Source organism: Physeter macrocephalus, unplaced genomic scaffold, assembly GCF_002837175.3.
Source record: "Physeter macrocephalus isolate SW-GA unplaced genomic scaffold, ASM283717v5 random_661, whole genome shotgun sequence".
Classification (NCBI taxonomy): domain Eukaryota; kingdom Metazoa; phylum Chordata; class Mammalia; order Artiodactyla; family Physeteridae; genus Physeter; species Physeter macrocephalus.
Genome location: NW_021145850.1, coordinates 30,320 through 46,039, shown reverse-complemented (window position 1 = coordinate 46,039; position 15,720 = coordinate 30,320). Strand labels below are relative to the sequence as shown.

Here is a 15,720-nt window from a genome sequence, read left to right as displayed (position 1 = left end):
TTTTCTCTTTGACAGTCAGTGGGGTCTGCTCCCGGGTCCCAGAGGTTGCAGTTCCTTGCCTGTGGGACCTCTCACACCATGGCAACAAGGCTAGCAAGAGAACCTTGTCCTCCAGTTCTTATAAAGGATCAACTGACTAGGTCAGGCCCACTCAGGATAATCTCCCTTTTAAAAGGCTGACGGTCCATGATGGATTTTTTTCCCCTATTATTTTTAATTGAAGTATAGTCACTGTACAAAACGTTACAGGTGTACAATATAATGAGTCACAATTTTTCAAGGCTATACTCTATTTATAGTTATTATAAAATATTGGCTATACTCCTCCTGTTGTACAATATATCCTTGCAGCTTATTTTATACCTAATGGTTTGTACCTCTTACTCCCCTGCTCCTATATTGCCCCCCCCACCAACTGGTAACCACTAGTTTTTCTCTATATGTGTGTATGCTTCTTTTTTGTTATATTCACTAGTTTGCTGTATTTTTTAGATATCACATATAAGTGATATCTTACAGTATCTGTGTTTCTCTGACTTATTTCACTTAGCAAAATGGCCTCCAAGTTCATCCATGTTGCTGCAAATGACACCATTTCATTCTTTTTTATGGATGAGTAGTACTCCATTATATATATATACCACATCTTCTTTATCCATTCATCTGTTGAGGGACACTTAGGTTGCTTCCATTTCTTGGCAATTGTAAATAGAGCTACTATGAACACTGGGGTGCATGTATCTTTTTGAATTAGTGTTTTTGGTTTTTTGGATATATACCCAGGAGTAGAATTGCCGGGTCATATGGTAATTATATTTTTAGTTTTTTGAGAAACCTCCACACTGTTTTCCACAGTGGCTGCACCAATTTATATCCCTGCCAACAGTGTTCGAGGGTTCCATGAGGGACTTTTAACTACATCTGCAAATCCCTTCATGTCTGCCACACAAGGTTATCTAATCACAGTAGTGATGTCCCATCATACTCACAGGTCCTGCTCAAACTCAAGGGCAGGGCATTACACAAAAGTGTGGGGCACTGGTGTGTCATCTTAGAACTCAGCCTACCACAGGGGCTTCAGAGTCAAGCCACACCCATAACTAAAATCCACCAGCAGGGACCAGGATAAGCAAAAGCAAACTTAGAGGATCAAGTCAAGTTTCAAGGACAAATACCAATGAACACTTTTCTTTATTGTCAAAATAGAAAAACCCAGGTCTCTTAAATAGACATGATCTCTCTCGCTATTTGGCAAGATCAATTCCAAGTCTGTGTTGGTGGGGAACAAGAAGAACAAAGGGTCTCCTGCTCAGAGATTTATTGTTGGGCCAGACTTCTGTCCTGCTTCTCTCTAAATGCTCACCAACCTGGACTCTTCTAAAGTAGATGGAGAGAGGCCCTGATCTATAAGTGTAGGACTGGCCCCATGTGGTGTGACTCAGTCTCTCCAGAAAAGAGTTTTGTGGTCCCAGGTGAGCTTGGATGGCTGCGTCAGACATCACGCGTACACACACACACACACACACACACACACATGCTCAGAGATTTATTGTTGGGCCAGACTTCTGTCCTGCTTCTCTCTAAATGCTCACCAACCTGGACTCTTCTAAAGTAGATGGAGAGAGGCCCTGATCTATAAGTGTAGGACTGGCCCCATGTGGTGTGACTCAGTCTCTCCAGAAAAGAGTTTTGTGGTCCCAGGTGAGCTTGGATGGCTGCGTCAGACATCACGCGTACACACACACACACACACACACACACACACACACACACACACACACACAGACATATCCCCTCTTCACGGCGAATATACATTAGTATGTAAGTTTAATACCTGGAGATTAACAGGAATGACAACAGGACACAGATGCAACACAGTAAAACAGGGATGGGGGGTAGGACTGGAGGGGCAGAGGGGCACTGGGTATGATCACAGCAACCAAGGAGTGATTCCCTTGGTGCTCTGAGGTTATGAGGCACTTGCCTCTTGTCACCAAGAAAATTGCATGGTGAATAAACCACCAACTCTGGAAGATAAGCCGTGGCACTACTGCGGAGCTTAGAATGGGGCGGGGCCCTCTCTGTCACAGTGTTAATACTCAAGGATGGCGGGCTCGGAGAGTGTTACAAAATGTCGGCATTTTGACCTGGGGAGAGGGGCCTACTTGGGATGTGCCCCGTTTACCTAACACTGGGTGAAGAAGGCCCCCACTCAGGGTAACAGGGCCCCAGGATACCGTGGTCTTGATCTGTAGCAGCACTCCACACCACTGTGCCCAGCCAGCTCCACTCTGTCCGCTGAGCACCCTCTCCGCAATGGACCTAAGCCAGAGTGAGCCAATCGAGAGGAGACGGAGGAACCACGTGGTGGGACGTGAGGGGCAGGAGCTGGCGGAGGAGCAGGTGTGTCCCAGGCCGGGCCCTCCCCTAGGCATCATTGAGGTTGCTGTCGCTCAGGAGCACCTTCTCCCCAGGTTTGAAGGCCGGCATCCCAAGGTAGGGGCAGCTGGCACAGCGGAAAGCATCGCCCAGGTAACACTGTTGAAAGAAGAGACCATCATACAGGGAAGCCAAGGGTCAACTCTCCCAGAGATACAGGCCAGAAGAAAGGGGGGATCCCAAATTTCATAGTATGGCCACAGCGGCCTGAAGAGAACGACTGGGTACATTTGTAGGTCCGACTGGGATCCAAATACTAAGAGTCTTTAAGATCTCTGATTTCATGAAAGGCAAAAGTCTAGAGAAGTTCCTTAGGTGGACATACTTCTATATTCTCAGCAGTTCAAATCACAGCCACACTCAGCAAATGGCTGAGTAGCATCAGGCCCAATGTGAAGCAGAAAGAAAGGGGCCAAAAATAAGAAGTGACAAGTGCCTCGCCTACGGGCATGAGTGTGCTACCCACTCTCAGGAGATAACCCCTCTTTCCCATTACCACCTACAGACACGCTCTCGCATGTTCACCTGTTATTAAAATACTTGGGCAGTGAATTCTGGAGAGCTGGAGCTTGTCTGTGTTTAGTTTAGGCCTTTGTGAATACTGAGTAGTCAACCAGATACTCACGTTTCCACAAGCCGACTTGGGCTGGGAGCTTATCTGGTCCCTCAACTCTTTTTCCAGTTCTTCTGCGAGGCCACAGGTGCTGGGGGAAAGTTAGCAGCTGATGAGTGGGATCTGCCACCACCCAGAAACTCCAAATCCTTGAAGCCTTCACAGATATGGAGTATTGACCTTTCCTGGCCTAGTCAGGTTTGGGCTCCACAATTAAATGATGTATTGTTTGGAGATTCACACATAGACAGTAAACTAACGAAAAAGCCAGGAAAGATTAGCACAAATTTGGGAGAACGGTAGCCTCTTGTAAGGAGAGGGAGGGAGATGCAGCTGAGGGAGCACGCAGAGGCGACTTCTAAGGAACAAGTCATGTTCCTGATTCTTAACCTGGTTGATCAGTACATGCGTGTTCATTTTATTGTTCTTTAAAATGTACTTATTTAACATACTCTTCTAACCATCCGTCTGATACATTCTACAATAAAACATGTTTTAGTAATTGTAAAGTATAGCGATTCCTTGATAATCAGAAGCTGCTGGAAGCAGCCTGGCAGCCTCTTCTCACCCCAAGGCTTACCAGTTCTTGCAGGCCTTCCTCTTTTTCCCTTCCCCACAGGAAGCAGCCCGCAAGGAAGCTGGGTCTGGCTTCTTCATATCTTCTGGATCCAGCAGTTCATCTGAGTCAATGAGATCCTGGAGAATGTTTGAAGCCATTAATGACACAGTCATGGTCTCCGCTAACGAACAGGTGAAGTGGCCACAGTCCACAGTAGCAGTTCGCCCGTCTCTGTAGAAGGCACCCAGCCTCCTACCTGCGCTTGATCCTCACACCCAAGCTGGCCACACAGTGAGTACACTACGTGCACAGAAGCTGTGTTAGGCTGTGAGGGGGCTGGGAACTCATTTACGATGTGTAGAGAATATGTGTGTGGAGGGCAGGGAGGGAGGGAGCAGGAAGAACAAAGAGAGAAGTGTTATATTTATGTGAATATATAAAGGGTTGTCGTGTGAGAAAAGGGAATGGAATATTTTCTATATAATTCCAGAGGAAAGGCAGATAATGATATATACACTTGTGTAGTTCTTCGATACACGTGTAGACAGTCAATCTGTAAGCTCTGTGAGGGCACAAACCATTGCCTAGTTTGCTTTCCACTCTAACTTCAATAGTTGTAGGAATGAAGAACTTTACTACAGAAAGCATTGATCTGAGATGGAAGAGCATTACTTTTAAGACAGTGAGCATTTGGTGACTTGCCCAGACAAAGGAGCCAAAAAATATTTTAGCTGACACTCTTTTCAGGTTTACGCATGCCCACAAGAGTCTTTAATATATCACATGAAGTGAGAACAAGAATATCTGCGGGGTTGGGGGGGGGACTTCCCTGGTGGTCCAGTGGCTAAGACTCCACGCTCCCAGTGCGGGGGGCCCGGGTTGGATCCCTGGTTGGAGAACTAGATCCCACGTGCCGCAACTAAGACCCAGCACAGCCAAATAAATAAATAAATAAATTTTAGAAAAAAAAAAAAAATCTGTGGGGGGAAAGGTGCTGAAAAAGAAATTTAAAATGCCACTAATATGGAGTTTCCTTCTGAGTCAAAAAATGCCAGTGGCAGGCACAGCCGCAAGGCTGGGCTTTAAATGTTTTCACACTTAAAAACCCAGAGAGGCCACTCCAAACAACAACATTCCCACCCAAAGTGGGGCCTAAAAGAAAACAATCAGGTGACCACAGTGCTGACTCACCACGCTCGCATCCTCCATATCATTGGCCGAGAGGGTCCAGAGCTTGGCAGCTGCAGGGTCCACAGCAGGCTTCCCTGAATCCAACCAATGAAAGAAAACAAGCTCCAGAAAAGCAGCTGGAAACAAACTCCAAGCACATGTAAGTGCTTTCTACCGAGGCTGTGCAGGGAACACACTGGACCGGCGGTCAAAAGACCTGGGTTCAAGGCCCAGCTCTACCACTTATAAAGGCATGAGCGGGACCCATCACTTTATGGTAATAAAAGCCATCATTTGTTAAGCACTTGCTCTGTGCCAGATACTACATTAAACATTTTACATACATGATCTAATTTAGTCCTGCTCACCACCTTTTGAGGAAAGTTCTTGTCATCCTAATTTTATAAATGAGGAAAGGGGTTGAGATACTTAGGCCAGTTACACACAGCCACAAATACACAAGTACGGACAGAGTCTACCTAACGCTTTTAACTTCCACTCCATATTGCTTTCTCCTCCTTCTCTTAGTTCCCATCCCCAGAACATGGGGCTAATAGGATTCCCTATACCCACTGCAGGAGATTTGCATATTACACAAGAAACTGTGCCAAAAAGCATTATAAATAGCAAAGCTCCGGTCTCACGTAGACCTGTTACAGACAAGAAAATGGGCTCAAGAGCTGATGGCGGCGGCGTAACAACAAATCAGTAGCAAATCACACCTCCTGATTCTCTGTCTGGGCCTGAAAGAGCTGAGGGTTCAGTGTGGGCCAGTCCACGAATGGGCCTTGGAGGGTAAGTGCACACCCCCAGAGATCACTGTCACAACTGGATGCTCAGATCTCCCACAGGGCAGGTCATCTAAGCTGCTCCTACCCATTCTGGAACTGTGACTCCAAAGGTTAGGACGCTGAAGGATTTCTTGAAGATTTAGGCTGGACAGTCAAACAGAGCAGTGTGAAGGTACCTGTAAGTTTTTGCATACCTCACAGCTAGGACAATTTTTCTCAACTCAGGCATTAAAAAATAGTGATAGGAAGGGTGAGAATGGTGACAAAGGGTGGAGTGCAATCTTCTGAGAAGAGATATTTTTATAAGTGTCTTAAGATCCTCAAAGAAAAGCTGACTTCAGTGGCACAGAGAAAAGGACACCTGGGAAGAGGAATAGCACACTCTTATCTGCCATGACCGTCACTGTGAGGTCTTCTGAGGGTAAATGTCATAATTCTGGGGTCTGGAAAGACTTCATTAACTAATGAAGCTATGGGAGTCTGACCTCTAGAATCTGGAGGCCTCAGTGTCCTCTGGTGCAGAAGAAGGGGCTGAACTAGGTAATATCTATGCATCATTTCAGTTTGGGATCCGAATATGCCCAGAACAACAGTACATTGAGCATTCTTCCACTTGGAAATGAGGGAGATTAAGGAAGGGAATGATCTTCTAAAGATATCACCATCTCACTCAAATCTCTGGCTCAGTTTTTAATAGGGCCTTCTGGGTCCACTCAGACAGAACAATGTCCCTAGGCCAGTCTCACCGGAAGACTTCTTGGTAGTAGAAAGCTTAAGTTGACTAGAAGAACCCACTTCAAAATTGGGCTTTTTTCCTGTGATCTGCACAGAGAGCAGGCTGTCACTGTGGTAACCCAGGTGTTCTCGGACAGACTGAATCTCCTCGGGGCTCAAGAACTTGCGCTGCAGCTGAAATTCAAGATATCAGAGGATTAGGCCACACTTCTTCTACAGTATGATGGTGTACTATGTCCCCCTCACATGTGTCAAATGCTCACTTCTGTAGTAAGCACACGACAGCAGGAGATCACAGACACTGCCTCGTGCCTCACGTTCAGTTTCTCACTGATCACGACCCTAGACTGTAACTTCTGTCTACATGTTTATGTTGAGCCTGCCCCTTGGAGAGTTTTATCAAATATCTGTCTATTAGGTACAAGGCACTGTGCGAGGCATTGTGGAGGTTGTAATGATTATGATTATCAAGATGAATCGGACATGTTGAAGAGGCTGTTGAATGGAATCGAAGCCTGTGGCAAGGGAGCATGCCCACAGTAAAGATGCTAGAAGTGAAATACGCAGTAGAGAAAGAGAACCACAGGGGCAGGGAAATGCTTTCTATGTTCCTGGGGAAGAAGCAGCAGACAGGAAAGGTCGGGAAGAAGCTGGGGGTGCCACCTCTATGTCCGACAGTTATGGAACTGCTACATAAACCACAGTCCATCTAGAGCACTGAATGCCGTTCCATCATTAGTAAGAAAGTGGGTCAATACTCTGAGGTGGATAATGTCGAAGACAGCTAAAGGTGGGGAAAAGAGCGAGTGACTGAACACTGTATACATACGACCTTATTTACATTAAAAAAATGTGTATACACACACACAAAACACACTTGTAAATACATAAAAAGAAGTCCGAACAGCCACACCAAAAAATGTATTTGTGGCTCCCTCTGGGGAGGAAAGAGTAAGCAAGGCCTGAGATGTCACTTTATATTCTTCAGTCTTAACTGAATTTTTATGAACATCCCATATTTTGGAATAAAAAAGTGGAAGAACTTTAACTAAAAAGAAAAATAAGAAAGCGTAGGCATGAAGAAACTGAGGCCCTAGGTCATGTACAGATCAACGGTGTAACAGCTATCGTGGTATAACACCTCTCACACAAGAAAATTTCAGCATTGGAGAAGAATGTAGAACCATAAATACCTCTACTTAATGTTAATATTTCTAATGAATTGTCAGAAAAGGATTTCCCCCTCCAACCTATTCTAGCCTCCCACCCAAAAGCTGAGCAAAATACAGGCAACTGCCCTTCACTGAGGCCTAAGATTTGTGTCCACTAAGAGATGTGTCACTCTCTCCATGCCTCAGTGGTCACCACTAATACTGAGACTAAAATATGTCCCGACCGACATGGGCCCAAGCTGAGTCTCTTCAGAGGAGATTGATTTCAGAGGTTTCGTCCTTCGAGGCATCTGGTTTCTCACATGCAAAGCCCTTCTCAACTTGTTTCCTAGTTGAGTGACACTGATCACCTCACCTTCAGGGTTGTTATTTCTCCCAGATTCTCTCTGTATCGTCTGACAAAAGAGATACTGGGTTTAGTCACCCAAGGCTTAAATTCCCAGCAAAGAGGGTCGTCTACAAACATACCTCTTTTACTTCCACAAGACCAGAAAGAGTCAGGGCTGAACACAGCTTAGATGCCGTCTTCACTTTGCTACTGTTAACTGCTAAGAGGAAAACCCCAGTTAATACCTTTATAGGTCAAAGCAGGAAAAATAATAAAGGCTCTCTCCTATTCAGGTCAGTAGGCATTAAAACAATAATATTCTGTTCTGTTCAATGTATATCTATTTCAGTGATAATATTTTAATCGGACAACTCCTTTTGGTTGTTCAAAGTGCTCTTACCGATGCTCTTTAGTGTCATATAATAATTCCCTTATTATTGTTTCATATCACTCTCTGTTTCTTTGAAATACCTAACCTTCCAGGGGCTGTTGGATAATGACCAAGAGGCTGAGAAACTGTAAACTATACAAGTATCTCTGTATAGTTCCGACAGACACTGTGTTTAGTCACCCAAGGTTTACATCCCAGCAAAGAAGGCTATAGCTGCTATTAACATCACAAGCTTATATTTCCACATAAATGCCTTTACACATTTCAAAATACTTTTATTTCTATTATTTGATGAAATAAGTCATCACATTTTGATAGAAAGTCTAGTTAAAAATGCTAAAAATCTAGAATGATTCTGACAGGTTTACCACGGAGCAAAAAAGAGGTTTTTATTTCTTGGTTTCTACCTTTACTTTCACATGAATCAATACTTAGCTCATCACTCTCAGACTTCTAGTCACTATTTTTTAACTTTTTAGTTTGAAATAACTATAAATGCACAGGAAGTTTAAAAAAAAATGTTCAGGGAGGTCTCAGGGACCCTTCACCTCTTCTCTCCACGATAATATCTTACACAACTATCATGTAATATGAAGACCAGGAAATCGTCACTGATAGTCCACAGAGCTTATCCAGATCTCACCAGTTTTACACATACTTGTTTGCGCGTGTGCGTAGTCTTCATCACCACAAGGAACCCTCACACCACCCCCTTTACGGCCTCACGTACCCCCTCCCTCCCACGCCTAACCCCGACGATGGCCAACCTGTTCTCTGTCACTATAACTTTGTTATTTCAAGACTGTTATATGAACAGAATCACACAGCCTCTAAGCTTTTGAGATTGGATTTCTTTCACTCAGCATGATTCCTCTGAGATTCATCCAAGTTGTTGCATGTGGCAATAGTTTGTTTCTTTTTTACCGCTGCATAGTTTTCCATGGTGTGGATACACCAGTTTAAGTATTCACCTGTTGAAGGATCCAGCCATTTTCAGATGAGCAGTTTCCTTCTATTTTACTACCTAATGGGTCAAAGATCACAATTTATTCAGATGTGTTGGTTCAGAGTTTTACAGTAATTCATCCCTTATCCCTAAGGATAAGGTTCAGTATAGGACTGTTGATCTCCAAATTATACCTCCTTCTCAGAGAGATGCAGTAAACCTACCTAACGATTCAACCCTGTTAAACTCTAGTCTTTCAAGTGAAAATTTCCTTACCTACAGCTGTCTCTACCGGCTCTTTCAGAAAAAGACATCCACTAGGCCGAAGGATCCGGGCCATCTCAGCCAAAATCTCAGCACTGTGCAGAGTGGTGCTTCCAGGAATTATACCCGACAAAATAATGTCAAAGCTAGATTCTCTGTGGGCAGCTGAAAAGAAGGAAGACTCTAATCAGCAATCACCTTGGCCCCAGAATCTCCCAACCCCTCCCTAGTCCCCACAAAGGCTACATGCGTGGCCTAATAGAATAAACATCTACCTGTTCAGCAAATGCTATTATACCACCGTTACTAGCAAGAGGGGCAAGGACACTGCTGCCCTGCTCTCCCTCAGTCTTACTAACTTCAACTCCTTTTGTATGCTCAGGGGAAAAAGTAAAAAAGGAAGGTGGACGAAAACCAAGCTTTTTTAAAAAATGTGGAACACCTAAGAAGAAATAAGAACTTACTTATACAAATCATCAGCTCTACTCCTAAGTCCACTGTATCTCAACTGAAAAAACTACTATCATGTGCCACCCCCCAAAAAAACCCAGCTATTGGGCTTCCCTGGTGGTGCAGTGGTCAAGACTCCGCCTGCCAGTGCAGGGGACACGGGTTCGAGCCCCGGTCCGGGAAGATCCCACATGCCGCGGAGCAACTAAGCCCGTGCCCCACAACTACTGAGCCTTTGCTCTAGAGCCTGCAAGCCACAACTACTGAAGCCCATGTGCCTAGAGCCCGTGCTCCACGATAAGAGAAGCCACCACAATGAGAAGCACGTGTGCTGCAATGAAGAGTAGCCCCCGCTCGCAGCAACTAGAGAACGCCTGTGCTCAGCAATGAAGACCCAGCACAGCCAAAAATAAATAAATAAATAAATAAATATATTTATTTAAAAAACAACAACAACAAAAACCCCAGCCATCAAGGAACGACAAGAAATGCAGCACTGCCATCAAAACTGCCCTCCCTGTAAGACAACCTGGGTAGGTACTTACACTGCAACAGCTGGTTGATGTTTTCCACAGACACTCGGCCCTCATCGCCAGTTAAGGCTTGAAGCTTATCCACCAGATCTTTTAGAGCCTCCACCGGAGATGACTTATCCCAGACCACTGCCACAAACTGGCCAGCTGAGATCCCAAAATCTGCCATTCCTGCAGTGCTGTGGACCTAAAAGCTATGGGCCAAAGGAGAGTCAAGAGTGAGCAGAGACAAAATGCAATTCAATCCATGGGGTACCACCAAATGTGATTAGAATTGCAACCTAATTCCGACCTCCCACCAGGGAATGCTGACCACATTAGAAAACCTCACTGTAGATACCAGAGTGTGAATAAATAAACCCATTATCCCAAGGTTTCATAACCCCAACATTCCCAAATATGGCAGGTGGCTTCCTTGGTGAGAATCCTGACTGGGCAGTCAAGTAAGGAGGCTGAAGGCACAAATATTATTTTCTCTTTGGTATGAGACAACTCAGCTTGAACAGAATGTAAAACACACAGGGCATTAATTAGGCAGAAGTATGACTCAGCAAGGGAGGCAAATAAATTGGCTGATATAACCCAACCACAAGCTTAGTGTTTTTTTTAAAAAGAGACAACATATGTAAATTTAGCAAACTGAATAATGATATTTTCCTATTCATCAAGATATGAAAATTCAATTCTACTGACTCTGCATTGATCAATAGTATCTACTATCTCTATCTCTAACAATGAATATTAGCCAGACTCTTCAAAGCATTTTACCTACATTATCTCAATTGAACCTCAGTACAACCTTAAACTAGATATTACTCCCATTTTACAGTCAGTAAACAGGCTGTTGACTTTGCCCAGGTCACACAACTAGTAAGTGTTGTGTGGAAAAAGTAAAAGCTGGGATCTGAATCCAAGTCTATATGACTGTAAAACTCATGCTTTTAACCTATGGAAATTTCCTCCTGCCGGGGTCAACTTTCTCTTTGACTTGATACTCAGATGAGTATAGAATGTCCTCATGATGCAATCAGGTCAGGAGATAGCAGTCTACTCAGTTCCCCATTTCTTTCTTAAACATTAATGACTCCAAGTCCCCGGCTTCAGACAGCTCTACCAAATGACATGAGACCAAAGCTGTGGGAGAGGGATCACACATAGATGGGTCTTAAGCCGAATACTTCTGTATTCTGCAGAGGTGGCTAACCCAGTGACAATTATGCCACCACAGACACTCCGGGACCAAGTTTAAGTCAGGCCTACACACTCTTCCTTCTTTAAAAATGTTCCCTTCAGGGACTTTCCTGGTGGTCCAGCAGTTAAGACTCGTGCTCCCAATGCAGGGGGCCTGGTCCGATCCCTTGTCAGGGAACTAGATCCTGCGTGCCACAACTAAAGTCTCTGTATGGCTCAAATAAAGATCCCGCATACTGCAACGAAGATCCCACGTGCTGCAACTAAAGACCCAGCACAGCCAAATAAATAAATAAATCTTAAAGAAAAAAAAAAAAGACATGTGAAGCAATCTGAGTGCAGAATCTTTAAAAAAAGAAAAAATGTTCCCTTCAAATGACTTGCTCCTCAGCCTACAAAACATGCCTAGGTCAGCCAGTCATCCTTAAATACTGTAGTACTTTGATTTTGCTGCTCATTTCCTAAGGCTCTTATTTTCTAGAGCAAAATCAAAACTCTTCAGTCTTCTGGATTCAGGTGCTCCGTAATCTGGCTCCACCTGTATCTCCCACCGCCCCAAAGTGAATCCTCCCTTGTTGTATGAAAAATCTTGGCATTTTCACTCTATCATGCTTTTTATCTGGTTCCTTCCTTGTGGAATGCCCTCTTTATTATCCTGACCTGACTGCATGCCATGGTAGTGGTAAAAGGATGCCAAGTGTTATCAGATAAACAGGATTCCTTAGTCAATGAATTGTGGTTTTTAAATCCCTAAAAAGCACACAATCAAGAACTGAAACTTTAAGCTTTCAACTGTAACATGATGTTGAGGAAGAACCCTTACAAATCTTTCAAGTGAACAACTTTGGATCAATCTCACATTTAAGAACCAGCTGCGGAAGACAGGAATATGGATTGCTGGGTATGAAGTTATAAGAAATAAATGATCTCCTTCTAGAATGATGCTGGAACAGCCTCTCCCTTGGGACAAGAGAAAGAGATGAGAAGTTCCCTTCCCACTACTACAACCTTGCACTGTACTCTCAGAAAAATCCTGATGGAAGAACCGAGGGGCCAAAGGCTACTCATTAACTAGAGAAACACAAAAAGCCCGATGTAGAGACCTTTTCAGCAACCTTAATGGAGGCAGGGTTTTATTTTTTCATTTTTATTTTTTTGAATTTTATTTTTTTATACAGCAGGTTCTTATTAGTTATCCATTTTATACATATTAGTGTATATTATGTCAATCCCAATCTCCCAATTTATCAGGCAGAGTTTTAGAGAGCACAAGTTTCAAATACAGATGAACTGGGGTTCTACCTATCACTAGACCTTCTATTTATTAGCTACATGACAGTGGATCAGTGATTAGCCTCTTTTCTCATTAATAAAGTAGGGAGAATAATCTTATATTTTGCAAGGCTGCTGCAAGAAGTAAATGAGAAGATAAAAATATGCAATGTACTCAGCAGGACCTGGCACACAGAGCTCAATGAAATAATGTTCTAAGAGAACTCTGAGCCTCCACTTCTCTGTGGCCAGTTTATTTGCCTTTGCTTCAAACAGTCCTATAAAATCTTGTTCTTCCTCCTCAGCCATACCTGCTGGGAGGACACCCCAGGGAGAAATGTGAAGCTGCTTTTTTATTGCTAAAATTATGCAACATAAGAGCTGCACTTTATGACATCTTATACAGTACTCCAGTGGGATTGTGTCTGTAAATTAGAAGAATGGAAAGCGCTTTGTTTTCCATATCCCCCCAAACTAATATTCTATGGCAACAGGGAGCTCATAAAATACATTTATTAAACATTAACTCTCAAAAAGACACAGCCACCACTTTCAGTCAGCATTTTCCAAATAAAATGGGACACAATGTTCTTTTAAATATCTAAAAGCCAAAGTGTGATACTATTCATCATCAGAGTTTTATGTTGTTGTCAATGTCTTTTCTAAAAAAAACAAGGAAAAAATGTCTGGCACCTAAGTCAACATACTTAGAAGTGTGACTCAGAGCCCAGTTTCATAAATAAAAAGAGGTGGAATAGAAGTCATTGTCACGTCACTGGACTTGTTAAGCATCTCTCCAACTCTAACTGCTGCACACACATGCCCACAGCCCTTCTAAAATGTTGTGGGCAGGCAGTGAAAGCAGACGTCTGAGAACAACTTCTGGAGATGCACTTGTTGATTTTTAAGGCACCCAGTAAACATCAAATCCTGAGGCATTTGGCTCCTTTTAAGGATGAAGAGGGCCAAAAGAAAAAAAATAAGGTTGAAGTTTGGGTATCAGTTCAAACCAAGGATCAAATCCTTTTAAGTCAAATGCATAAAATATTCTAAGAATACTGACAGTTATCAGAAAGAAAAATTTAATTAAAATGAAGTGACCAAAGCACACACTTGCACACACACACACACACACACACAGAAAAAAAGGTGACAGTCTGCAAGGAAACAGTAAACTCAAAGGAAAAGAAACAGAAGACTCTGTCTCCAGGCAATTAGGTGTGTGTCAAACTTAAGGGTTTCAGGAAGGATATCCAAGTGCTAGATTTTCCAAAGGAAAGATTCATTCGAAGATGAGTGGACAGAACTCAGAAAACAAAACCTCATGGAGAGATCAGTAGTGCTTTACCGACATCCAGAAACATGGATCTGAAATTTTAACATCTGGGGAGTAGTTTTGGCTTAGGGGGAGGCTTCCCCCACACTCACGCAGGGGAGAGTAAGAGGTTCTGAAAAGGTTGATAAGGAGTGTGCAAAAATACAAAGACAAGGGTCTAACAAGTACTGTCAAGTCCCTGGGCCCTAATCCCGGGAAACAGACACAGAGAGCGCCTAGTCTACTTTTTCCCAAGTCAGTCATTTCCCCACATCTTCAGTAATTCTTCAGTATCCTCGTACCACCTTTGCCACCATATAGTCAGTAGTGTTGTTTATACTTCTATACGTAAAAATATAGACGTTTACTTAAAAGAGGAAACTTTATATCACTACCATAAATGGAAAACCAATGTCACCTTCCACAAATAGAACGTATGAATTAACATATTAACATAAATATATAACTAATGAAATAATATTCTCCTGTATTTCACCTAAAATCTTCTCGTGGACTGCAGTGGTTCTGCAATATTGCTTTGGGACCTCCCAGGTCCTTTTCGAAGTTTTATGAAAAAAACTTACAAAATGGCATGCTTAGCTCCAGCTGTTGGTTATCCCTCATCCCCAAACCATTTACTTCTCCCGACTATTATGAAGCCTTCCGTGGTGATAGGTTTCCCAGTGAGGCGCTCCGCATTTACACGTCTGCTCAGTGACTAGTCCATGAACTCCCTGAGTCACGCAGAGCTTGGCACTCAATGTCAGAATAAAGGCCACCAGCCTTTCCCAAACTTGCAGATCATCCAAATCACCCGGGGGCATTTGTTAAAATAATATTCCAGGGTTACATCCAGATGTACCTGAATCAACTCTCCAGGAGAAAGACCTCGGTATCCGATTTATTAACAAGCGTCCTGATGATTTTTCCAATCCGGCAAGTTTGGGAATACTCAATTATATAAACTCAGCACTTTGGAGGTTCAGGGAAGTCAAAGGTTCAAAATTACAACCTGGGGGGTCCAGGTACCCCCAAAGACGGAAACTTCAGCTTCCCTGATGTTTGCGAAGAGGGACTGAGACTCAAGGTCACAACAGCTGGCTACTAGCAGAAGCGAGTCTCAGACTCCGGTCTCCCGGACCCCAGCTCAGCGCTGTCCCCCGGGGCCTCAGGCCGGGTCCGGCAGCGCGGGAGATAAGGCAGCCCGCGAAGAGCAGAAGCCACCACGCCAGGAGCCCGTGACAAGGCAGGGCGGGCCCGACCCCTCACACCGGGTTCGCCCGGGCGAAAGCCCGCTGTGGTCCTCTGGGAGGTGGCCATAGCCACGTTTCCGCCGAAGGACGGGGCTGGGGATAGGAAATGAGAGGACGTGGGGCAGAGGGTGGGCCGGAACGGGGGCGTTGGGGAAGGTCGGGCTCTCAGACCACCTGGTGATCGCTCACCTGCCACCCGGGGCTCGCTCCCGGCTTCTCAGCATCCGACGGCTCCGCACCTCGCGCCTCTCGCGAGAGAACGAAGCTCCCGCTGCGCGGGGAGGGCGGAAGTGGCCAT

At 44.1% G+C, this 15,720-nt stretch overlaps 1 protein-coding gene across 2 annotated transcripts; it reads right to left on the bottom strand.

Moving 5' to 3' along the window:
* Nucleotides 1-1,559: 1,559 nt before the first annotated feature.
* CIAPIN1 (cytokine induced apoptosis inhibitor 1) lies at nt 1,560-15,718 on the bottom strand. Of its 2 annotated transcripts, none has more exons than XM_007129575.4 (9): nt 15,612-15,718; nt 10,404-10,585; nt 9,421-9,573; nt 7,948-8,024; nt 6,319-6,481; nt 4,803-4,876; nt 3,633-3,748; nt 3,065-3,143; nt 1,560-2,538 (listed from the first exon to the last, which is right to left on the bottom strand). In XM_007129575.4, the coding sequence occupies exons 2-9, from the start codon at nt 10,558-10,560 to the stop codon at nt 2,428-2,430; spliced, it is 930 nt and encodes a 309-aa protein (XP_007129637.1). In that variant the 5' UTR covers nt 10,561-10,585; nt 15,612-15,718; the 3' UTR covers nt 1,560-2,427. The 2 variants fall into 2 exon arrangements, with proteins under 2 accessions (XP_007129637.1, XP_007129636.1); XM_007129574.4 differs by having other exon boundaries at nt 1,561-2,538; nt 7,948-8,027.
* Nucleotides 15,719-15,720: the final 2 nt, after the last annotated feature.